At 46.4% G+C, this 26,581-nt stretch overlaps 1 protein-coding gene across 1 annotated transcript in view; it reads left to right on the top strand.

The window, feature by feature from the left end:
• Positions 1–26,581, top strand: part of LOC142312849 (uncharacterized) — a 202,909-nt gene that overhangs the window by 125,734 nt on the left and 50,594 nt on the right. Inside the window, 5 exon segments of the mRNA XM_075351837.1 lie at positions 2,099–2,216; positions 2,300–2,397; positions 8,318–8,408; positions 23,069–24,407; positions 24,645–24,723. Coding sequence (XP_075207952.1) covers positions 2,099–2,216; positions 2,300–2,397; positions 8,318–8,408; positions 23,069–24,407; positions 24,645–24,723 — 1,725 coding nt within the window.

Here is a 26,581-nt window from a genome sequence, read left to right as displayed (position 1 = left end):
CTCCATGGAGAAATAGACGGCGACATCCTGACACCTTATAGGAACCTGACACATACAATGATACCATCATCCCCCGATCCCTTCATAGCGTTACTGTATAATGTCCCAGCATTCCCAGCAGTGTCACCTCTCCAGTCAGCAGCTCAATCATCTTGTAGGTGAGTTCTAGGATCTTCTGGTCATTGATGTCCTCATGTATCAGGGGCTGAGGTGGAGGCCCCGTGATTGGGCTCAGGGGTCTTCCCCATCCCTCAGACACAGGGTCCTGACAGCGCTCACTAGAGGTCTTCTTCACTACTGTGTAATCCTGGATATGGAGAGACACATTAATAAATCTCACTACAGACATTTCCAGAGTCCTCACCTCTCCAGTTCTGTCCATCTGTTATTCCCATAGATAAGAATGATGTAATGTGACGCCATCAGAATCTCACATGTAGCATGAATACAGTGTTTTTCTGGTGTTCGATTGTCCAAGCAAATTGGAGCAATTTCTTGAGAACTCACTGTGAGTCTAAAGAGGCTGTGGGACTGTGCAGAACAAAACTTTTGTGTGGTATAAAATACACATTTAAGTGCGGCGTCACATCAGCACCAAAAAAAAGCATCAAAAAAGGGGAAAAACACATAAAAAATCAGCAGAAACGTTTGTAAGGCTATGTGCGCACGTTGCGTACTAGCCCTGCAGAAATTTCTGCAGTGATCTGAAGAGCACATGTGCGCTTTAGATCGCTGCAGAAATGTCCGTAGTGAGCGCCGATTCCATGCGCTCTGCCTGCAGCTCCTGCCATAGACAGAGCAGGAGCTGCCGGCAAAGCGCAGGAAAGAAGTGACATGTCACTTCTTTTTGCGCAGCGCTTCGGCAGTAGCCGAAGCGCTGCGCTCTTAGACGCCACGTGCGCACGGCCCCTGCACAGTCTCCATAGACTGTGCAGGGGACGCTGGACGCATGCAGTTACGCTGCGCTGCAAAGCGCAGCGTAACTGCATGTTATTACGCAACGTGCGCACATAGCCTTACAGTGTAGCAAACACCTGCAGAAAACGAAAAAACACAGAATTTATATAACATGTGAACACGTCCTTACAGACACAAAGCCAGATGTCAGCTGAATGTCTCTCACTGCGACCGACCCTCTGACAACTCCTCCTGTCTGGGAGAAAGAAAAGGGAAACGTGTGCGGAGGGAATAATGCACCGAGCAGAGGTTATCCTCCTTCTATTCTGGAAAGATCTGCAGCTCTGCTGACATGATAAGTCCTGCACACACTGCGGACCTGATCATGTCACTCCTGACTCCTCCCCTCCATGTGACATCATCACAGGTCCTGTAAGCACATAAAGGCCATATATTTAGTGTGCGGCTCTGCAGGAGGAGGTATGTGGAGATTCCCCATTACTGGGCGCATGACAAATCTCTGTGTGTGACTATAGTTGGATTGTGTGTTATACTGGGGGCAGGACTGGATGTAGTGATCATGTGAAGCCGGTAACAGCTCCGGAGATTCCTTACATGGGATCTTTCTGATGTTACATCGTCATCTTCTCCCCTTTCAGGTCCCTACAATATCGGATCCTCTCAGATCTTCTATAGAAGAGAATTCTCCTGATTGACCCATCAAGGATGAATAGGGACAGGGACAAGATGGCGGAGAGGATATTACACCTCACCCTAGAGATCCTCTTCCGGCTTACTGGAGAGGTAAGAGATTCTGATGACGTCACATTACACCATTCTTATCTATGGGAATAACAGATGGACAGAACTGGAGAGGTGAGGACTCTGGAAATGTCTGTAGTGAGATTTATTAATGTGTCTCTCCATAACCAGGATTACACAGTAGTGAAGAAGACCTCTAGTGATCGCTGTCAGGACCCTGTGTCTGAGGGATGGGGAAGACCCCTGAGCCCAATCACGGGGCCTCCACCTCACCCCCTGATACATGAGGACATCAATGACCAGAAGATCCTAGAACTCACCTACAAGATGATTGAGCTGCTGACTGGAGAGGTGACACTGCTGGGAATGCTGGGACATTATACAGTAACGCTATGAAGGGATCGGGGGATGACGGTATCATTGTATGTGTCAGGTTCCTATAAGGTGTCAGGATGTCACCGTCTATTTCTCCATGGAGGAGTGGGAGTATTTAGAAGGACACAAAGATCTGTACAAGGACGTCATGATGGAGGTTCCCCAGCCCCTCACATCACCAGGTAATAGACAGGACTAAATACACACGGCCTATAATTATCTGTATGTAAAGAATGAATTCAGTCCCTGTATGTGTTTCCTCCAGTTCTATCCAGTGAGAGGACAACACCAGAGAGATGTCCCCGTCCTCTTCTTCCACAGAACTGTAAACAAGAAAGTCCAGATGTTCCTCAGGATGATCAGGTAGATGGAGAGAAGGTGTCATGAAATCTCCTTATGATGTGTAGACGGCTGTGAAGGTCTTGTGCTCATTCTTGTTATTTCCACCAGTATTATACACTAAATAGAGATGAACGAATAGTAACTATTTGTGTTTGGGTAATGCTTACCAAATACCAAGTACTATTCCAGTATTCGTCAAGACAAGAAAAAATGCTCAGGTTCACCATTAACTTGCAATAGGTTCGTTATTCGTGATGAATACAGGAATAGTACTTTGGGATTCGTTATGAATAAACCAAACACAAATACTTACTATTCGCCCATCACTAACACTGCATGGTCAACTAATTATAGGAAGAAAAAATAAAACATGCGATATTAACAGGCACTGAAAGCAGAGAGGCTAGAAAAAATATATTGAACTATCATTTATTTCACACGTTTCTGAGGCTGCTGTCTCCTTCATCAGGTGCTACTTTACAAACGATTTTCACACACATTTATACTGATTTAGAACACACCTCCAATTAGCACAATCCTGCTATCCATAAATATTCATGAACAACAGATTACAAACCATTTTCTTACAATTTTACATAAAAGTTTTTTTTTATAGAAATATTTGTTTTCAAGACAATGAAAAATCCTTGTGGATTATATATAATGTATGTGATACTAGCTAAAAATCCATATAGCTACACATAAAGGGTTAGATATAAATATATGAACATAAAAAACTTTCATAAAAAAAAGATTAATAGAAATGGTTAACTTAACATTTACCATAGTGATACTTAAACCCTCAGGGGTCAGGGTTGCCAGTTTACTGTATATATATATATACCCAGAAATATTCCCTTTTCATCAACCTACCATACCTATTATATAGAGCGTCAGGAATGTGTTCTATAATGTATAGTTTTAATTGGGATGGATCTCTCCCGATGTTTGATCAAAAAATGCCTGGATACACTATATTTACAGATATATAATCATTATGTAAAATTCATTACATGGACTGAAATCGAGTGTAAGTGTCTGAACATCCATCTATTGGTATCAGAGGATCCAGAATGTGCCCAAAAATATTCTCCATATTTTTAGTCCACCTCCACCAGTCGGAACTGTTGACCCGACAGAAAAAATATTATATACATATATAATACAAAAGTTTGGACACACTTTCTCATTCAAAGAGTTTTCTTTATTTTCATGACTGAGAATTGTAGATTCACATTGAAGGCATCAAAACTATGAATTAACACATGTGGAATGAAATACTTAGCAAAAAAGTGTGAAACAACTGAAAATATGTCTTATATTCTAGGTTATTCAAAGTAGCCACCTTTTGCTTTGATTACTGCTTTGCACACTCTTGGCATTCTCTTGATGAGCTTCAAGAGGTAGTCACCGAAAATGGTTTTCACTTCACAGGTGTGCCCTGTCAGGTTTAATAAGTGGGATTTCTTGCCTTATAAATGGGGTTGGGACCATCAGTTATGTTGTGCAGAAGTCTGGTGGATACACAGCTGATAGTCCTACTGAATACACTCTTCGAATTTTTATTATGGCAAGAAAAAAGCTGGTAAGTATAGAAAAACGAGTGGCCATCATTACTTTAAGTAATGATGGTCAGTCAGTCCACTAGAATTGTCTTTTCTACTTCCTTACCAGATCTCTGATCTGGTCCCAAGTCCTGCCAGTTGTACTCCAGTTTATTAGCCACTGATTGGTCACTTTAGAAGCATGCTATTGTCATCCTTCCTTTTCACACATGCTCGTCCAGAAGTCTTGTTTCTTTGTCTTTCACGTCTTCTCTCTCCAACTTTCAATCTATGAGTAAACTGCAAAAGCACCCAGGGGCTTAACTGTAGACTAAACCTCTTCCATTTTTTTTGCATAGCTAACATCATGATGCTTCAAGTGCAACATTGGTTCCACAACCTGATTCTACAGAGCCCCACATAGGATACATGCACCACAATTACAGTCTATTGTATATACAGTGAACCATCTAGAATCATCTCCCAAGACTCCCCCCAACTGCAGGGTTGACCCTTTGTAACTCTTCCCTGCCCAACTGCAGGGTTGACCCTCTGTATCTCTCCCCTGTCCAGCTGCAGGGCTGACCCTCTGTATCTCTCCCCTGTCCAGCTGCAGGGCTGACCCTCTGTATCTCTCCCCTGTCCAGCTGCAGGGCTGACCCTCTGTATCTCTCCCCTGTCCAGCTGCAGGGCTGACCCTCTGTATCTCTCCCCTGTCCAGCTGCAGGGCTGACCCTCTGTATCTCTCCCCTGTCCAGCTGCAGGGCTGACCCTCTGTAACTCTCCCGTGCCCAGCTGCAGAGCTGACCCTCTGTAACTCTCCCCTGCCCAGCTGCAGGGCTGACCCTCTGTAACTCTCCCTTGCTCAGCTGCAGGACTGACCTTCTGTAACTCTCCCCTGCCCAGCTGCTGGGCTGACCCTCTGTAACTCTCCCCTGTCCAGCTGCAGGGCTGACCCTCTGTAACTCTCCCCTGCCCAGCTGCAGAGCTGACCCTCTGTAACTCTCCCCTGCCCAGCTGCAGAGCTGACCCTCTGTAACTCTCCCCTGCCCAGCTGCAGGGCTGACCCTCTGTAACTCTCCCTTGCTCAGCTGCAGGACTGACCTTCTGTAACTCTCCCCTGCCCAGCTACTGGGCTGACCCTCTGTAACTCTCCCCTGCCCAGCTGCAGGGCTGACCCTCTGTAACTCTCCCTTGCTCAGCTGCAGGACTGACCTTCTGTAACTCTCCCCTGCCCAGCTGCTGGGCTGACCCTCTGTAACTCTCCCCTGCCCAGCTGCAGGGCTGACCCTCTGTAACTCTCCCTTGCTCAGCTGCAGGACTGACCTTCTGTAACTCTCCCCTGCCCAGCTGCTGGGCTGACCCTCTGTAACTCTCCCCTGCCCAGCTGCAGGGTTGACCCTCTGTAACGCTTCCCTGCCAAAACCCCTTTTCTCACAACTTTCAAATAAAAGTAATTTAAAATGAACCATAGTATTAACTATATAATGACAGTATTTTGCATCAGCGTCATGTAATATCAGTTGTTAGAGAAATTATGTCTTGAGGCTCTGATTCATTTGAAGCAGATTTTTTATTCTTGAAGCAAAGAGACAAGAGAACAAAGCTATTGTCTCTCAAATAATACATCACAAGGCCTTTTACAGCCTTAGGATACAATACATTCACTCAGATATACTTGTCTACTTGTTATTGGTTGAAATCTATTTGTGTAATTAACTTCTCGTAATGTTAGTTATCATGCAAAAGATACAGGAAGTGATGACGCTGTCTTGAACTCTCTTCCCCGAATATGCCCGCTTATCTAACCCATAGACGTTAATGGTTTAAGTCCTGTACAAATCCAAGGTTGCAGTCACATTTCATCTCCATCCCAGAAACAGGTGTAAGATCAGCACAAAGTTATAAACATTCTTTTGTCTCTGCCACATATTTTGCTATAACTTTTAACTCTTGATTTTTCTAACAGTAGTATGTCCTGCAGCACAAGTAAAGCTTTATGTCACACAGCAATTCTCTCCGGTGGGCGCCAGGATCTTCCATTTCTTTACACCAGGAACAGGGGCGTAACGATCGCGGTCGCAGAGGTCGCCACTGCGACCGGGCCCGCAGGGTTATAGGGGCCCGGCAGCCGCTCTGCAGAGCCGGCTGCCGGGCCCCTATGTGTAGTGCCACTATGTAGTGGCCGACTGCGCGACCGTTAGGGGGCCGGCCTGTGAGTCAGGGGGGCCCAGTGTCTGCAGGGGGGCAGAGGGGCCCCTGAGCTGGAGAGGCCACCAGGCGTTCCTGACCTGCCGCAGAGGATATGTGCTCCTGCACGGCAGACGGAAACCATCCCTACCAGGACCTGCGATGACGTCACGCCCATGTGACTGTGTGGGAGGAGACACAGGATGCCGGGGAGAAAGCAGAAGATACTTCAAACACTTGAGTGGTAATGAGAAAAGAGGGGACATGAGGGGAGGGGCTGCAGGGTGAGTGGGATATGAGGGCTGCAGACTGTGACAGAAGCATGTGAAGGGGTTCAGAGTGTTTGAGAGGGGTAAGTTGGGGTACGGGCAGGGTGAGATATGTGGGGCAGGGTGTGTGTGTGATATGGGGGTGCAGGCTGTATAGGGAGCAGGGTGTGTGACATATGGGGGCAGGGGCATAACTACCGCAGTCGCAGTGGTCAGAAGGAGAAGAGAGGTACTTGTTTTTTTATTTTGCTGGCTGCATGACACATATAGGCCCGGGGAAGCTGCCTGCATGATACATGGAGGCCCTGGGGGGGCTGGCTGGCAGGCTGCATTACACATAGAAGCCCTGGGGGCTGGCTGCATGACACATGGAGGCCCTGGGGGGGCTGGCTGCATGACACATGGAGGCCCTGGGGGGGGCTGGCTGCATGACACCTGGGGGGGGATGGCTGCATGACACATGGAGGCCCTGGGGGGGCTGGCTGCATGACACATGGGGGCATAACGACCGCAGTCGCAGGGGTCAGAAGGAGCTGAGAGGTACTTGTTTTTTTATTTTGCTGGCTGCATGACACATGGAGGTCTATGGGACTGCATAATAAACATGAAGGACACCTTATACATAGACTATAGCAGCGCATTATACATGGAGGTCTATGGGGCTGCATTATAATACATATAGGACTATGGGGGCTACATTATAATATATTGAGGACTATGGAGGCTACCTTACACATGGTCTGTGGGGGTGCATTATAAAGCATGGGGGACTGTGGTGCAGTATAAAATATGGAGAACTATGGGAAATGCATTATAATACATGGAGGACTATGGGGGTGCATTCTAATATATAAAGGGTTATATGGGACCCTTTATACTATATGGAAGGCTATGTGGGGGCCATTATAGTATTTGGAGAACTATATATGAGGGAGGAAAAAGATACAAGGATGGGATGGGAATGTTTTGTGCTGAGGGAAAAGGGCTCTTTCCCATGCTCTGCTATACATCTCTCAGCACCCAGCTTTCCCATGCTCTGCTGTACATCTCTCAGCACCCAGCTTTCCCATGCTCTGCTATACATCTCTCAGCACCCAGCTTTCCCATGCTCTGCTATACATCTCTCAGCACCCAGCTTTCCCATGCTCTGCTATACATCTCTCAGCACCCAGCTTTCCCATGATCTGCTATACATCTCTCAGCACCCAGCTTTCCCATGCTCTGATATGGGAAAGCTGGGTGCTGAGGGAAAGATGTATGACAGAACATGGGAAAGCAGGGTGCTGATAGAGGGATTTTAGATCATGGGAAACCTGGGTGCTGTGGGTAAAAGCCAAGTGTCAGCATCATTATCCCGTACCCTAAGTGTTGTGTACATGGAGGGGGGCCCCGGTCCAAAGTTTGCACCAGGGCCCATCAAACTCTAGTTACGCCACTGACCAGGAATATGACATTACTTCTTCTTCCTTCCCCGTCCTTCACAGTCCCCAGATCTTACACATATAAAGTATCTCTGGGCTGGTAGTAGATGAGGATTTTCAGATAATGTCAGCTCCTCCATGTAATTTGCAGCAGCTGCAAGAAATGATCCTGTTGGCAGTGACCAGTATTCCTGGGGAACAATCTCATCACCTAGAGGTATCTGAGGTGATTAATTTCTGCAGTTCTAAAGACCGATGGAGGCAGAACGTGCTACTAGATGGGGGTCTATAATAATGTGGCCAGTCACTGTATGGTTTATACTTGGTGGAGATGACAGGATAAAGCTGATCATAGATATTAGATGTTGTTTGGATCTTCTCACAATTTTCTGTTAATATAGGCTGCTAGTTAGAATTAGGAGACAACAGTTTGGATTTTGTTTGATCTTTGTAGTATTTCAAAACCATTTCACTAAATGTTTTTATCTGTCTGTGACCTCTAAAACATTTATTTCAGGGTGAAGATTTGACCCATATTAATACTATAGAGACTTATGTGATGGGTGATGAGTGGTGTAAAGAGGAGATTCCTACAGATAACCGCACAGGTGAGTAGTGACCACTAAATGCAGAGAAGTCACAGGTTCTACTGAGTCACTGGCTTGTAGAATAATTATACAGTGGAACCTTGGTTAACGAGAACAATCCTTTCTGGGACTGTGCTTGTTAACCAAGTTACTCGTTCAGCAAAGCAAGATTTCCCATAGGAAATCATTGCAATGCAGACAATTCGCTCCACAACTTGGTAAATGTCCCATCCTGGTCCCCTATTGTGCCATTCCACACATGCACAAACACACACAAACACGTACAAACACACACAAACTCACACAAGCACGCACACGCACATATTGTGCTCACCTTACCTTCCGTTCCATCACTGGTCTCCTGGGACTTGTTGTTCGCTAGTACGGGCTGAGTATCGGGTTACCATCATGACGAGGGAGGAACTTCCGCTGCCAGAGCGCTGACGTCAAAGGCAGGAGCCGCTTGCCTCTGATTGGTCAGCGCGCTGCCTTTGAGTAGTGGCTGACAGAAGAAGTTCCTGCCTCGTCGCATTGCTTGACGATACACAGCCTATACCGGCGAACTACAAGAACCATGAGGCCGGCGATGGAACGGAAGGTACACATATTATGCTCACTTTACCTTCCGTTCCATCGCCGGCCTCATGGATCTTGTAGTTTGGCATGAGGATTCCTTCCTCGTCGCGATGTACCGGCGAACTACAAGAATCATGAGACCGGCAATGGAACGGAAGGTAAGGTGAGCATAATACTGTATGTGTGTGCGTGCGTGTTTGTTTGTGCGTGTTTGTGCGTGCTTGTGTGTGTTTGTGTGGACTGCAAGAGTGGGTTAGAGCGCGGTGGATGTACGGAACCGTAAGTGTGTGCGATGAGTATTTTGCTCGTACAGCAAACCTTGCTCGTAAACCGAGTTACAAATTTACAGCAAGCTTTGCTTGTTAAGCGAAATTCTCGTTAACTGTGCTACTTGTTAAGCGAGGTTCCACTGTAACTAGATGTTACATTTTTGGTGGGGGGTGTTGTGTGGTCACATGGAACTTTTTATGTGGATTTTACGCTTTAACATTTAGAGACTGATTCATTAAAGCTTGCTTCCTGGATGTCAGCCTTAATAAAGGTGTGCGGTGGGGTAAGATATGCTGAATCCATTAAGCCGTACGTGAAGCTTAGTGAATTAAGTGCATCTTCTCAGTGACGGATGCTTCTGAGCACCTTGCCAGAAATAGTCCTTAAGATAGGGACGGATTGGAGCAACATATCTGACATGCGTAAATTATGCCACTACAATGTTGATGAATTTGGTGGCCACCACCAAGCCTTATCAGTGCTCCACACATTTTGGTGGACCTTGCTAAGACTGGCGTGTAAATGCCAAAAATTGTTACATTTTTCTACACTTAATTGAGCAAAACGTTTGTGACTTTTCAGTGTTTTGTGTCAGAAAACTGGCATAAACCGTTTGATGAATAGCCCCTTAGTGCTTAAAACAGTGCTGTTTTACACTATTATGTGTGAAGATTTATCCCCTTTAACCCCAATCCATTTCTGAGCTTCTGCAAAGGAGATAACTCTTTATTCCCAGTCTGGTACATCACAGGTCACTGTGCTCAGTGGATGTCTCTTGTTCATGTCGGTGACCTCTGATATAGACGGCAGAAACATTACCAGTCACCACAGGCTTCACTGTTCTGTACAAGATAATTTTCTCAGCCTAAAAATCTCAATAGTATTCTCCTTTAAATGCTGTGATATCCTATTCTATACAGATATCTCTATATGCCAGTACATTATAAGAAAATAAAGATGCAAAACAAGTACAATAAATATAAAATACTATGTGTAATTGTAACAACCTGCTCAGTGCAAGTTTATGGAGATCGATAAATGGTGTGACCAGAATGGTGGATTTGTTTTTAACCATGTCAGTTTGCATATCTATAAAATAAGCGGAGCATGCACAACTTTGTTTTCCATTTTAAAAATGGACATATATATTGGAATTCAGACGGTTCCCAAAAGACTTTCTATGTTCATCTAAGATCTGTCATCTGACTGCTGTTTGGTCTTCACCGAGCAGTTGATATGAGAAGCTTTGAAAAATCTCTAGATTTTTGTTTTCTCCACATGATATAAAAACTAATTGCAAAAAAATGGTACACGAACTTAAATAGATATAGAAAAAAAAGATATTCAGGCATGACCTCCAAAAATTGAATTCTGAAGTGCTGTATGATGAGCATTCTGTCTGGGGCTTATGTCTTTATACAGTCACATCTGTACCAAAACGTCCACTTCCATCGTCAAGCGTTGCCGTCTTCCCTCTGTGGGTGGTTCTGGTGCTACAGGAGGTGTCAGAACCAGAAGCTCTGGCCACTCCCCATGGTCCTCCATTTATTATAATACACTCCCCATAGTCCTCCATTTATTATAATACACTCCGCATAGTCCTCCATATATTATAATACACTCCTCATAGTCCTTTGTTACGAGGGGGACCCGGGGAAGCGTGCCAAGATGGGAAATGGACTGCTTCCGCCGGTCAAGGTCCACTGTGCGGTGTAAGGGACCGCTGCTATGGTGGGTGAAGAGTGAGCGGGTTGCTGCTAGCGATCGTCTGGAATGTCACAGACGATCTATGTACACCGATCTGCCCTAACCCGTGAGGGTTGTATGGCACAGATCTCACGGCTCGGTGTACCTGTTGCACGGGGAAGCACAGAGGTGCCCACGCACGTGTGCCAGTGGAAGTCACGAGAATATGGCACGAGGGTAGCACAGAGGTGCCCACGCACGTGTGCTTTCAATAACCAGGTGAGTCCAAAGGAGACTTGAGGAGCTCACCTGGGACAGGAACACGGCCTGTTGACGGGGGTACTGCCGGAGCAGCAAGGCAGGAACACGGCCTGCAAACGAGGTACTGCCGGAGCAGCAAGGGCCAAGCCCACAAGAGACAGTAATGCCTGAGCAGTGGCGTGGCAGCACGCTGCCAGACATCCAAACATAGAAGGACGGTCGCGCGCCGCCATGATGGCAGGGGGGAGCTTTTAAGGAGGTGCAGCTCCACCCGAGGGCGGGCGCGAGGCGGAGATGACGGACTTGACCCAATCAGGGTCCACGACGTCCCAGCCTGGCCAGTCAGGATTCACCACGTCACCAGCCTTGTCATCAAGCCGTGTGACGTCAGTGAGCGAATCAGGACCCACCACGCATTGCACATGCTCACCCTCCTGCCTCTGGGAAATAGAGGCGGGATCCTCGGTCTCACAATGTGCAGAGATAACAGGAATCTCACTGCTTCCCTGAGCAGTAAACCTCTGCACATTGCGCAGCCTCGCAGACCTTCGGGGCCGCTGAGCAGGAGAGTCTGCGGCAGGCCAGGAATGGGAGACCGCTTCACTCCTTGTAACAGGAGAACCACTAGGTGTCACCCTTCTGCTGCCTCTCTGAGAAGGTATCTCCTGCACACTGCGCAGTCTGGCAGACCTTCGGCGCTGCTGAGCAGGAATGCTCGTGGCAGGCAAGGAATGGGAGACTGCCTCAGTCCTTGCCTCAGGAGAGCCACGAGATGTAACATTACCCCCCCGTCTAGGCCCCCCCCCCTGTCCGTGCTCGAAGGCCGCTATCAAACCCGGGGCGCGGATATGAAACGGCGGAGGTAAGTTACCAAGGTCTGATTAGTCCTCTCCACTAGTCCATTGGTCTCGGGATGGTATGCGGAGGAGATGTTCAGCTCTATCTGCAGGAGCTTACAGAGCTCTCTCCAGAAGCGAGACGCGAACTGGGGACCCCGGTCGCTCACCACCTTGTCAGGCATGCCATGCAACCTAAATACATGCCGAATGAACAAGGTGGCGAGAGCACGTGACGTCGGGAGTCGTGGGAGAGGCACCAAGTGGACCATTTTAGAGAAGTGGTCCGTGATGACCCATACGACCCTGTGCCCTGCTGACTTGGGCAGATCTCCCAGGAAGTCCATCCCTACCACTTCCCAGGGACGATCCGGCACTGGCAGTGGGTGAAGAAGACCTGCCGGTCTCTGCCGGGACGGCTTATTCCGAGCACACGACATACAGGCTCCCACATATTCTTGTATGTCCTGGGGTAGTCTCGGCCACCAATAATGCCTGGTCACCAGGTCTCTGGTCCTTTTGACCCCGAAGTGACCCCCGACCTTGGAGGCATGGGCCCACGACAGCACCTCGTTCCGTAGTTCAGGGGGAACGAGGGTTTTGCCAGGTGGCACCTGGTCCAAAGAAGTGGGAGTGACCATCCTCAAGCTGTCCGGGGGTAGTATAAGACGAGGCTCCTCCTCGTCCTCCTCCAACACAACCATACAACGTGACAAGGCATCGGCCCGTACGTTCTTCTCACCGGCCAGGTGGCGGATAATAAAGCGGAACCGGGAGAAGAATAAAGACCAACGTGCCTGCCTTGGGTTCAGGCGTTGTGCTGTCTGGAGGTATGTGAGGTTTTTGTGGTCAGAAAAAACCTCAAATGGATGCTTCGCACCCTCCAGGAGATGCCGCCATTCCTGGAATGCTAGTTTCATCGCCAGGAACTCCCTATCCCCTATGGAGTAGTTCCTCTCGGCCGGAGAAAAGGTCTTGGAGAAAAAGAAACACGGATGTTTCCTTCCTCGTTCGTTTTTCTGGTACAGGACTGCACCTGCACCGACCGAAGAGGCGTCTACCTCCAGTAGGAAGGGTTTGGAGATGTCTGGACGATGAAGGATGGGAGCTCTGGAGAAGTGAGTTTTGAGAGTGTGAAATGCCTCTACCGTTTCCCGTGTCCATGCTTTGGGATTAGCGCCCTTGCGGGTAAGGGCAATGATGGGTGCTGCCACCGTCGAGAAGTTGGGAATGAACTGGCGATAATAATTGATAAACCCCAAGAATCGCTGGATCGCCTTCAGCGAGCGGGGCTCAGGCCAGTTCATCACTGTCTCCAACTTCCCCGGATCCATTGCTAACCCCTGACTGGACACTATGTACCCCAGGAACGGCAAGGATTCCTGTTCAAAAACGCACTTTTCCAGCTTCGCATATAACGAATGGGTGCGGAGCCTCTTAAGTACTCGGATGACATCCCTCCGATGGGTGGTAAGATCGGGGGAGAAGATAAGAATGTCATCCAGGTATGCAACCACGGAAAGATACAAATCCCGGAAAATGTCATTCACAAAGTCTTGAAATACGGCGGGGGCATTGCAGAGTCCGAAGGGCATTACTAGATACTCGTAGTGACCGTCCCTGGTGTTAAAGGCGGTCTTCCACTCATCGCCCTTTCGGACTCGCACTAGATTATACGCCCCGCGTAGATCCAGCTTTGTGAAGACCTTTGCCCCGCGGAATCGATCAAATAGCTCAGTAATGAGGGGCAAAGGGTATTTGTTCTTGATTGTGATTGCATTTAATCCCCTGTAATCGATACAGGGGCGCAGATCCCCTTCCTTCTTCTGCACAAAAAAGAACCCTGCACCAGCCGGTGAAATAGACTTGCGAATGAACCCCTTCGCCAGGCTGTCCTGAATATATTTGGACATAGCCTCCGTCTCTGGAGCAGAGAGTGGATACACTCTGCCCCTGGGGGGCTCGGAGCCTGGCTTCAGGTCTATTCGGCAATCATATGGCCGGTGGGGAGGAAGAGTATCTGCGGCCCTTTTGGAAAAGACATCCCTGTAGGCCTCATAAGGTGTCGGTAAACCCGGCCCCTCAGTATTCCCTGAGGACCCAACCGACCTAATGGTAGCGGGTGGTTCGGTAGTCACGAGGTGCTCTCTACAGGATCCTGCCCAGGATGAGATCTCCCCTGTTGCCCAGTTGAGTATAGGAGCATGCTGTCTCAACCAGGGAAGACCCAGTAGGATCTCATCCGTCCCCCCTGGAAGCACCAGGAAGGACACCTGCTCATGGTGTCCCGGTGGTACATCCATCCTGAGAGGGATGGTGATCTGGGTGATAGGATCGAGTAGTATGGACCCGTCGACTACCCGGACCCTGAGTGGCTTGGGCAACAGAACCAGGGGAACTGAGTATCGGGTTGCCAGGGAGGTCGAGATGAAATTGCCTTCAGCGCCTGAGTCCAAGCAAGCCAGGGCAGAGAAGAGAGTAGTGCCGAACTGCAACTGGGCGCTGATAGTCAACCTAGAGGGAGAAGTAGCGTCTAGAATCCCCCCTCTGATAGAAACTAGACGCTGTCTTTTCCCGACGGTTTGGGACATCGGGTAGCTATGTGTCCCCTCTGCCCACAGGAAAAGCAGATGACACAAGACCGAGAACCTGGGGCAGAGGAGACCACCTTGGACACCTCCATTGACTCCACGGAGTCGCCTACAGGACTGGCTGGGGGACCTGTCTGATGGAAGACGGGAGTCAGACGCTTTTTAGGCCGAGAAGACGTGGGTGCTGAAGAGACCTCGAGCCTTCGCTCCGCCTGGCGGATGTCTATGCGAGAGGCAACCTGAATCAAGGACTCTAAAGTGGCAGGCACCTCACGTGTGGCCAGTGCGTCTTTGACAAACCCTGCCAGGCCCTCCCAAAACACAGGGACAAGGACCTTATCCGGCCAGTCCAGCTCTGCGGCCAGTGTCCTAAAATGTACAGCAAAGTCCCCGACTGAAGCAGACCCTTGCCGAAGTCGTAGGAGGCGCAGCGCGGAATCGTGGGTGACTTGAGGCCCGAGGAACACCATTCTCATGGCCCCAAGATAAGCTGCTAAGTTATTCACCACACGATCTCCGCGCTCCCACAACGGCGTGGACCACTTCAGCGCTCTCCCTGTGAGCAGGGACTGGACGAAGGCTACCTTCGCCTTCTCGGTAGCGTAAAGAGTCGCGGACAGCTCTAAGTAGGTGGTAACCTGGTTTATAAAACCACGGCACTCAGAGCTGTTGCCGCTAAAGCGCTCTGGAAGCGCAAGGCGAGGAGACCTTCCGCCCAATAGCACAGCCTGGGTAGCCGCCTGGGTGGCGACTGTCGTCAGAGTAGTCTTATCGGAGGAAGACTGCTCCACTGCTGCCAATCGTGACTCCAACTGCTGCACATAACGCAGCAACTGCTGCTGCTCTTCAGCCATAGCCAGACCTTTGGCGCGACCGTAATGTTACGAGGGGGACCCGGGGAAGCGTGCCAAGATGGGAAATGGACTGCTTCCGCCGGTCAAGGTCCACTGTGCGGTGTAAGGGACCGCCGCTATGGTGGGTGAAGAGTGAGCGGGTTGCTGCTAGCGATCGTCTGGAATGTCACAGACGATCTATGTACACCGATCTGCCCTAACCCGTGAGGGTTGTATGGCACAGATCTCACGGCTCGGTGTACCTGTTGCACGGGGAAGCACAGAGGTGCCCACGCACGTGTGCCAGTGGAAGTCACGAGAATATGGCACGAGGGTAGCACAGAGGTGCCCACGCACGTGTGCTTTCAATAACCAGGTGAGTCCAAAGGAGACTTGAGGAGCTCACCTGGGACAGGAACACTGCCTGTTGACGGGGGTACTGCCGGAGCAGCAAGGCAGGAACACGGCCTGCAAACGAGGTACTGCCGGAGCAGCAAGGGCCAAGCCCACAAGAGACAGTAATGCCTGAGCAGTGGCGTGGCAGCACGCTGCCAGACATCCAAACATAGAAGGACGGTCGCGCGCCGCCATGATGGCAGGGGGGAGCTTTTAAGGAGGTGCAGCTCCACCCGAGGGCGGGCGCGAGGCGGAGATGACGGACTTGACCCAATCAGGGTCCACGACGTCCCAGCCTGGCCAGTCAGGATTCACCACGTCACCAGCCTTGTCATCAAGCCGTGTGACGTCAGTGAGCGAATCAGGACCCACCACGCATTGCACATGCTCACCCTCCTGCCTCTGGGAAATAGAGGCGGGATCCTCGGTCTCACAATGTGCAGAGATAACGGGAATCTCACTGCTTCCCTGAGCAGTAAACCTCTGCACATTGCGCAGCCTCGCAGACCTTCGGGGCCGCTGAGCAGGAGAGTCTGCGGCAGGCCAGGAATGGGAGACCGCTTCACTCCTTGTAACAGGAGAACCACTAGGTGTCACCCTTCTGCTGCCTCTCTGAGAAGGTATCTCCTGCACACTGCGCAGTCTGGCAGACCTTCGGCGCTGCTGAGCAGGAATGCTCGTGGCAGGCAAGGAATGGAAGACTGCCTCAGTCCTTGTCTCAGGAGAGCCACAAGATGTAACAGTCCTTCATATATTATAATACCCTCCTCATAGCCCTCCATATATTATAATACACTCCTCATAGTCCTCCATATAATATAATGCACCCCCTAGTCCTTCATATAATTTAATACACCCCCACAGTCCTTCATATCTTATAATGCAGCCCCCATAGAGTATCATGTAGCCCCCCTATAACATTATGCAGCCTCCATTTACCATTATGCAGCCCCCCATATACCATTATGTCAGCACTGCCACCGGGCCCCATAGCAGTTACCTGGCCTGGCACCATTGTCTGAGGTCCTCCCCCGTTCATGATGGCGACCCCTGTTACCATGATCATTCCGCCCCTGGCACCACACCCTACTAAAGCTTACAGCTTACTGCCAGATATAGCTTGTGCTTCCCTGGACAGGTCTGCTTTCGTGGTTATGACCTGGCTCCTTGACTACTCTCTTGGATCCTGGTTTTGTCCTTTTATGTGTTTTCCTGGCTTAGACTCTGCTTGGCAAACATTCGTGCTCGTGGTACGCACCTCCAGATGGCAGCCCATCCATAGGTAGCAATCCACTGGACCCCATTGTAAATCCAAATTCCTGTATAGGGATTAAAGGGTGTCAGGGTTTCTTTTAATTCTGCCAAAGTGTCTTGTGCCAAGTCTGTCTGAGGTAGCCGTTTTGAGCCTGTGGCCTCAGACAGATAATACATATACATAAGAATAGTCTAGAAATGTGCCTCTGACGTGTCCTTTCAGGGCAATAAGGCAAATGTAGACAGACTTAATATCTCAGGGGAAGGTCATTTTTCTTTCTTACGTGCACTCCTGTCTCTGCAGCTGGTCTCGCATCTTTTCTTGCTTCACTTGAATTACACCATTTTTTTTCTAAATTCTTCATGCACTAGAAAGCAGCAAGCCAACACATTATTTGTCAAAGAAAATAAAATCTGAACTTAGTGTCAGTAAAAAAAAAATGTGCTTGTTACAAGTGACTTACCGTACTGATTTTTTTTTTATTTCTTATGTATTCATTTTTGTAAGGGGGAATTAATTATATGTTTGTGTCAGATTTTTTTTTTAAATTGACACCTGTTTTTCTAGACAAATTTAACATACATATGCCACACCAATGCGTGGTGTATAGTTGCAAAGTATTCAGACGTATACTTACTTAGCTTTTGTTCCGTTTTGAGAAGGGTAGAGAATTTTTGTAAAAAATATAGGAAATAAATTTAAAATAATCCAGCCATTTAACTGTGCATGTCTGCTCTTGTACACTCATATACTAGTTTATTTAATACCCCTTCACACGACACAAATCCAACAGCATTTTGCATTTGTTGACTTTTTGGACATGTACCTACCTATTCATCATGTATTCTTATGCTGATGAGGTGAACTTTTGTTAAATATAGTGTAGTCAAAATGTATAGTAAAATAAATAGTGGCCACTGCAATGAACAGGGTAGAGTAAGGGAGAAAAGAACAGGTGATGCCACAACTGATATTGTTGGAGGAGGATCAATAGCACCAGAAGGATTTGGTCATGGATATGCTGGAGGTCAGTTGTTTTGCAATGTGAAGGTGGACTAAAAACAGTAGATATACATACAAGAAAAGATTACAGATTTTTCTAAACACATGAAGCAACACATCCGACTCATTTGGAAAAAAACAAGTTGGCCAGCTATATGAGCAAGGCTCAATCTCACTGACAGACATCCATCCCTGATTGTGTGATAATGAAATGGGTGTACACTCCCAGTCATCCACTTGTGAGCCAAACTCAGCTCCAACCTGGTCAAGTTGCTGTTGGTGCCGTCACTGATGTACCACTTGGTGAACTGCACAGAATTTTGGGAAATGATGGTGTGTTCTCAGCTTTGCAGGAAGATGTCATTATTTCTTACAGAAAGTGGTGTCTTCTCTGTGCTCACATGTATAGAGTTACTTGGCCACTCTTTCTCTTGGCATTAAAGAAGTTGTCCAGTTACCAAAACAGATTTTTTTTTTCTCATAAATCTTGCAAATATGTGCCTCTCCACACATCTATCATGTTATTTTAGCAATATTACCTTTTATTGTGCTCTAGCAGCACATCCTCATAGCTGGCTCCAGCTCTGATGGAGTTAATCGCTCTCTTGACTTCCTGGGTTCAGTTACTACAACTTCCATAATCCTTTGCAGTAACTAGCAATCTCCACCCAAACTGTTCCCTCCCCTCAGATCTCCACCAAAAACTGTTCCCTCCCCTCCTTCCTGTGTGCACTGCCTAATCATGGTAATAGAGCTTTTATCATTAACTGTCTCCACTCTGGGACTTGTTGTGCAGGTGACCGGATAATACATGTCACTAACTTGTCCACTCTGTGACTTCTGCTGCATAGTACCAAGTTTCTCCACTCTCACCTGCACAACAAGTCCCAGAGTGGAGACAGTTAGTGACATGTAGCATCTGGTCACCTGCACAACAAGTCCCAGAATGGAGATAGTTGGTGATATGCTCTGCTCTGACACATAGTGTGCTATATGTCACTATCTTGCTCCACTCTGGGACTTGTGCAGGTGAGAGTGGACAAAGTGGGTCCTATGCAGCAGAAGTCACAGACTGGAGCAAGATAGTGACATATAGAACACTATGTGTCAGAGCAGAGCATGTCACTAACTGTCTCCACTCTGGGACTTGTTGTGCAGGTGACAGAGTGGAGCAGATTGGTCCCATGCAGCGTCCGGTCACTTGTGCTGCTCGTAAGAGCACATGATCACACTGCCGACACCGCAGGTTCTCCTGACAGCTGAGCACAGCAGGCGGATAGTGTGATCACATACTTGCGTGACAGGGGGGATTTTAGCTGAAGAAACCTCCCCCCTGTACTCCACACTGGTGCCCCGTACCTCCCACAGCTGACCGATGGTAAGCGGTGCGCTGTGTCTTCACCCCTCCACACTGGAGCCCTCCGGATCCTCACCTCGATGCAGGGCTGTGACGTGCGGTAGTCACCGCCCACAGCCCAGTCAATCACTGAGAGTGGCACCTGCATCTTCTGACGTAAGCGTCAAGTTTGAGAGCCCGGAAATTGACGGGATGTAAGAGGATACCAGCGGCCGCAGCACCAGGGGGTCATGTGACCGGCACTGAGCGTGCAGGATAGCGCCGCTCAGTGCCAGAACTGGAAATAGAAGCCAATGAAGAAAACACCTATAATGGTAAGTTACACTCATAGAGAAAATAAAAAAAAATGGGTGAACCACCCCTTTAAGCTTGAATGAGCTCTGCACGATAGAACATCAACTATGGTCATGTACAGTAAATGTCCTTCATGGCTCGCTGGGCAAAGGTTTTGAAATCAGTGATGCACCCTTGTAACCAGAACCTAGGATAAAAAGAAAATTATAAAATACCTTGCAGTAAATAAATAGCCATAGTACATGTAAATAACATGAGGTACATGGCTGACCCTATTTGCTCAAAAGAGTATATACCCCATCCCACCGAGACAAGGTGTACCAAATCAGAATGGTGCCTAAATCTTGTAGTTGACCTCTCAATGTGCCATCAGGCCTCAAAATAGATTGAGGCAGAGCAGGACCCAGGCCTGACTATTTAGCCACCAGCCCATGTAAAGCTATATAGGCAAAATGCACAGCTCAAAAGGGAGAGCCACTCACCTATATGTACAAAGTACAAAAAACTAGCAGAAAACCTAAGAAATGAGCCACAACATAAGTGCAATGTGTAGGTGCTTATTCCACATCCCAAATAAGGAATAACGTTTGGAACACCATTCTAAGTCCGAACTGGGTGCAAAAACCTAAAAAAACATCACTATGGGGAAATAAGGTATGCACACCAGTGACTATGTAAGGGGAATACATGAAATAGCAGAAACTGCTGTGTGAATACTGACTTGAAAAATCCAATAGCTATATGCAAGAGTGAAAATGTGAAAAATGGAATCTGCATTACTGCCATGAACATATGAATCAAGAGAAATTTAGCTACTGAATTGATCAATGCAATAGAGCCCCAACACTACGCCAAAGTATTTCTCTACGTTGGGGTCCCTAGCTTGTGTGTTTCCTCTCATGCAGTTAAAAAACTTACCGTGTATGGGAAGCTGAGACCCAGGCTATATATGCGTATGATATGGATTGGCAATAGGTGTGGTTGGGGAGGGTTCACAAACGAAAAACTACTAACAAATAAGGAATAACGTTTGGAACATCATTCTAAGTCCGAACTGGGTGCAAAAACCTAAAAAAACATCACTATGGGGAGATAAGGTATGCACACCAGTGACTATGTAAGGGGAATACATGAAATAGCAGAAACTGCTGTGTGAATACTGACTTGAAAAATCCAATAGCTATATGCAAGAGTGAAAATGTGAAAAATGGAATCTGCATTACTGCCATGAACATATGAATCAAGAGAAATTTAGCTATTGAATTGATCAATGCAATAGAGCCCCAACACTACGCCAAAGTATTTCTCTACGTTGGGGTCCCTAGCTTGTGTGTGTCCTCTCATGCAGTTAAAAAACTTACCGTGTATGGGAAGCTGAGACCCAGGCTATTTATATTCCACATTCCAAACCTGAAGAGACAATTTATGAATAAGTAGGAGATTATTATTATTATTTTTTTTATTATTATAAGATGATCTCTCTAGAAAAGGAAGTAACCAGCCACCTACCACCCTGGTAGTTAGAAAATTGTCAGCCATGGGCATAGGGGAGGACTGAAATCATAATGTTACATAACTGACCTGCAAGATAGTACAAAGAGAAGTCTCTCTTCATCTACTTTTAGTGTGAAAGTCTGATGTGGATTTAGGTCAAAGTTATGCAGAAATATGACAACAATTTTTTAAGGATTTACAAACTTTAAGCACTAAGGGCGATTATTTTTGCAGAGGAAACTAATGTGTATACTTTTTCAGATCCCCCTGTGCTCCTATATTCGAATCTTGAGACAATGTGTCTATTCACTTACATGACATATATAAGAATATGAAGGACTTATTCTCCTTTCTTGCAGCCACTACTTAGTTTCCGTTAGATAAAAATATACAAATCCTTGCTTTATCTTTGAAGCCATGCCTTATGTGTACATGACCAATCTGCTACAATGTGCTTTTGTCTGTGTTATAGTGCTTGTACCTGTCAGAGAATGTCTGAGATGGAATCGCCTAATAAAACTCATTAAGGACTGCTAATGACACGCCCGCATCGGGGCCTGGGATGACTCGTTTAACGGCCCGCAGTTATGCTCCTGGGGCGCTGCGGTGGCGAAGCCTGGTTCCGTGACCCCGGCGGTGTCATTTAGTAAATAGGAAGGGGATGATGACAGTTTATTTGTGACGCCACCTGTGGTATGCGGCAAATTAGGTGCCACCGCTGCGGGACGGGGACCTCTGGGGCCGATGTTGACGCAGCTTAGATGGCGTAGTTCTCCACAGGTAGAGCTGGGCCCCAGGGCAAATGGGGGTAGTAGTAGGCGATGGCGGGGGTTGCTGGGCCCGAGGCGCAGGCGAATAACGGAGCAACACAGGGATGCAATCTTGAGGTTGTTACTCACTGTAGCAGGTTCCAAGGTAAGACGACATGTCAGTGACCGCCTTTGAAATTCTGGGGTTTCGCTGTGTTGGGCTCCATCTGACCCCGGGTAGTAGTTCGGAGGTCAAATCCGGTGCTCCTTTCTTATGTGTACCTTCTCTGGTCATCTTCCTGCACTTGCTTCTCCCTCCTGCTTTGCGCCCTCACACACTGAACCCTGTGACCATGCCCGCGGACCCTTTTGGGTGGCGTGAAACTCTATCCCTTGGCTCTTTGGGGTCACCCTTCTGAGAATTCATGTGCAGATGTGGCCGCGGTGCTTGCAGTCACCTTAGCCTCTAGTTTTACTAGCAGAGTACGTAGGTTATTCTCCTCTAGCTTAGGGACCAGTCCCTGATTTTTGGCCAAGGGCTTCCACCTGAAGATTGTATGTGAAACAAGGCCACGGGAGTATGTTGCACTTCCTGTGGTCTCTAGAACCCTTTCTGTCTTGTGCCCGGGCCGAGTGGTACCAGCTCCAGGCCACAGGTCTTCACTCCTCCACTGCTCCTTCAAACTATCTAGTTTCACATTCTCCACACAGCTCTGAGTGTCCACCCACTAGCTAACCCCACCTCCAAGCTGGCTGTGTAAGAACTATGGCCTGATGGGGTGTTGCTATAAAAAGAATGTGTCTGTGTTTGTCGGCAATGAGCTGTGACCTCCTCCTTACCCGGGAATGAGATGCACACCTCAGCCTGAGGTGTAGTACCTCTGTGGTGACTGAAGCCTCAGGAGCGCCACACTAACACTACAATTTATCATTCTCTCTTTTGTGGTCCATTATCCTAGTCTGTCAATAATTGAATTGTATTGCAGTTTTTATGGAAATGCTATAAAATAAAATATAAATAGTAATATAATTCCAATATAAAGTTACTGAAAAATAATAAAAGCATTTTTATTCTTTGCAGATGAGTGTACTAGGATCTCAGAGGAACATCTGATATTCTCCGATTTTTCAGCAGATAATTTTGCTATCCCACCAGATACGAGTGAAAAACATGTCATAATACCAGATACACCTCAAGTCATTCTCAGAAACAATCTGTCATCTGAGTTTTTTCAACAGCTCCTTTTTCCCACTTCAGCAAAGACAAGTATACAAAATGAAACTCACAGATTGGCTTTTGAACAGGAAATAGCGTACAAAGGGGAGAAACCATTTTCATGTTCAGAATGTGGAAAATGTTACAATTCTAAATCAAGACTTCTAACACATCAGATAATACACACAGGGGAGAAGCCATTTTCATGTTCAGAATGTGGAAAAGGTTTTACAGAGAAATACAGTCTTGTTACTCATCAGAGAACTCACACAGGTGAGAAGCCATTTTCTTGTTCTGAATGTGGAAAAGGTTTTACAGAGAAAACAAATCTTGTTAAACACCAGAGAGTTCACACTGGTGAGAAGCCATTTTCATGTTCAGAATGTGGGAAATGTTTTACTTGGAAACACAATCTTGTTGAACATCTGAAACATCACACAGGGGAGAAACCATTTTCATGTTCAGAATGTGGGAAATGTTTTACAGAAAACTCACTTCTTGTTACTCATCTGAGAACGCACACAGGGGAGAAGCCATTTTCTTGTTCTGAATGTGGAAAAGTTTTTACAGAGAAAAGATATCTTGTTAAACATCAGAGAGTTCACACTGGCGAGAAGCCATTTTCATGTTCAGAATGTGGGAAATGTTTTACAGAGAATTCAATTCTTGTTACTCATCAGAAAACTCACACAGGCGATAAACCTTTTTCATGTTCAGAGTGTGGGAAATGTTATTGTACGAAATATGATCTTGCTAAACATCAAAGACGTCACACAGGGGAGAAGCCATTTTCCTGCTCAGATTGTGGCAAATGTTTTGCAGATAAGTCAAGTCTAGTAAGACATCAGGTAAGTCACGCAGGCAACAAAGTGTCGGTATGCCCTGAATGTGGGAAATCGTTTAAACAAAAAGCAGCTTTAATTGTGCATCAAAGAATTCACACAGGGCAAAAGCCGTATTCATGTTCAGAATGTGGGAAATGTTTTAAAGAAAAACATCACCTTGTTCAACATCAAAGAACTCACACAGGGGAGAAGCCATTTTCATGCTTCATATGTGGAAAATGTTTCACAGAGAAACGCAGTCTTGCTAGACATCATTTAACTCATACAGGGCAGAAACCATTTTCATGTTCAGAATGTGGGAAATGTTTTACTAGGAGAACAAATCTTCTTATACATATAAAAATTCATACGGGAAAATAGCCATTTTACTTTTTGTTTTATTGAGAAAATGTATAAATACAAATGTAAGTTATGGTACATTCTCAAAAAGAAAAGGCAAACAATTTAAATCATTAAATGATTATTATAAAATGTGAACAATTACCAAAGACCATTTGTTATTGAAAACTAATTACTATCCAAATAATGCACATATACACTTTTATTTGAACAAAATGGGTATAAAAGATTTTACATTACAACTACAAATTATAAAGTCTAGTGAAGCTTTTTTCCATCTTATTTATCATTGACAATGGAAAGATGCTGCTATACATGATCAGGGCAGTTGGTAAGGTAATCATATAATACTCTACTTGACTCATTTGATTAATAGGGTGACCTGATAATTTGATGTGACATGGGGAGTTCATAGAAATTATGGAGTCCCAAGTCAAAATTGGATATGCCTTCAAAATACTCACCCCAAACAAATGAATTCTTTAGTGTGGCCATGAAAAGTACAATTCACAACCTTTAAAGACAAAGAAGAGAGAAATGTATTCATACACAAAAATAGCAATGTTCCTTGGTGACCAACCAACTGCTAAAAACTGTGTGCAGAATTATTAGGCAAATGAGTATTTTGATCACATGATACTTTTTATACATGTTGTCCTACTCCAAGCTGTATAGACTTGAGAGGCAACTATCAATTACTATCAATTATGTAAATCAGGTGATGTGCATCTCTGTAATGAGGAGGAGTGTGGTGTAATGACATCAACACCCTATATAAGGTGTGCTTAATTATTAGGCAACTTCCTTTGCTTTGGCAAAATGGGTCAGAAGAGAGATTTGACGGGCTCTAAAAAGTCCAAAATTGTAAGATGTCTTGCAGAAGGATGCAGCAGTCTTGAAATTGCCAAACCTTTGAAGTGTGATCACCGAACAATCAAGCGTCTCATGGCAAATAGCCAACGGGGTCCCATGAATTCAGGAAAATCAAGCATGAAGCTGCTAAAATGCCATTTGCCACAAGTTTGGCCATATTTCAGAGCTGCAACGTTACTGGAGTATCAAAAAGCACAAGGTATGCCATACTCAAGGACATGTCCAAGGTAAGGAAGGCTGAAAAAACAACCACCTTTGAACAAGAAACATAAGATAAAACGTCAAGACTGGGCCAAGAAATATCTTAAGACTGATTTTTCAAAGGTTTTATGGACTGATGAAATGAGAGTGACTCTTGATGGGCCAGATGGATGGGCCAGAGGCTGGATCAGTAAAGGGCAAAGAGCTCCACTCTGACTCAGACGCCAGAAAGGTGGAGGTGGGGTACTGGTGTGGGCCGGTATCATCATAGATGAACTTGTGGGACCTTTTCGGGTTGAGGATGGAGTGAAGCTCAACTCCCAGACCTACTGCCAATTTCTGGAACACAACTTCGTCAAGCAGTGGTACAGGAAGAGGTCGGTATCGTATAAGAAAAACATGATTTTCATGCAGGACAATGCTCCATCACATGCATCCAACTACTCCACAGCATGGTTGCCAGTAAATGTCTAAAAGATGAAAAATTAATGATGTGGCCCCCTCGTTCACCTGATCTGAACCCCATAGAGAACCTGTGGTCCCTCATAAAATGTGAGATCTACAAGGAGGGAAAACAGTACACCTCTCGGAACAGTATCTGGGAGGCTGTGGTGGCTGCTGCATGCAATGTTGATTGCAAACAGATCAAGCAACTGACAGAATCTATGGATGGTAGGCTGTTGAGTGTCTTCATAAAGAAAGGTGGCTATATTGGTCACTCATTTTTTTGGGTTTTGTTTTTGCATGTCAAAAATGTTTATTTCTAAATTTTGTGCAGTTATATTGGTTTACCTGGTGAAAATAAACAAGTGAGATGGGAATATATTTGGTTTTTATTACGTTGCCTAATAATTCTGCACAGTAATAGTTACCTGCACAAACAGATATCCTCCTAAGATAGCCAAATCTAAAAAACCCCACTCCAACTTCCAAAAATATTAAGCTTTGATATTTATGAGTCTTTTGGGTTGATTGAGAACATGGTTGTTGATCAATAATAAAAAAAATACTCTAAAATACAACTTGCCTAATAATTCTGCACACGGTGTATACCTTCCATTGTTTGCACACAGTATGACATGCAAACGATGACCTCCACAAGCTATGATGCCTCCAAAGT

Source organism: Anomaloglossus baeobatrachus, chromosome 5 (assembly GCF_048569485.1).
Source record: "Anomaloglossus baeobatrachus isolate aAnoBae1 chromosome 5, aAnoBae1.hap1, whole genome shotgun sequence".
NCBI classification, from domain to species: Eukaryota; Metazoa; Chordata; class Amphibia; order Anura; family Aromobatidae; genus Anomaloglossus; species Anomaloglossus baeobatrachus.
Note: the sequence above shows the minus strand (reverse complement) of the source record. Positions and strands in the feature narration are given on the sequence as shown.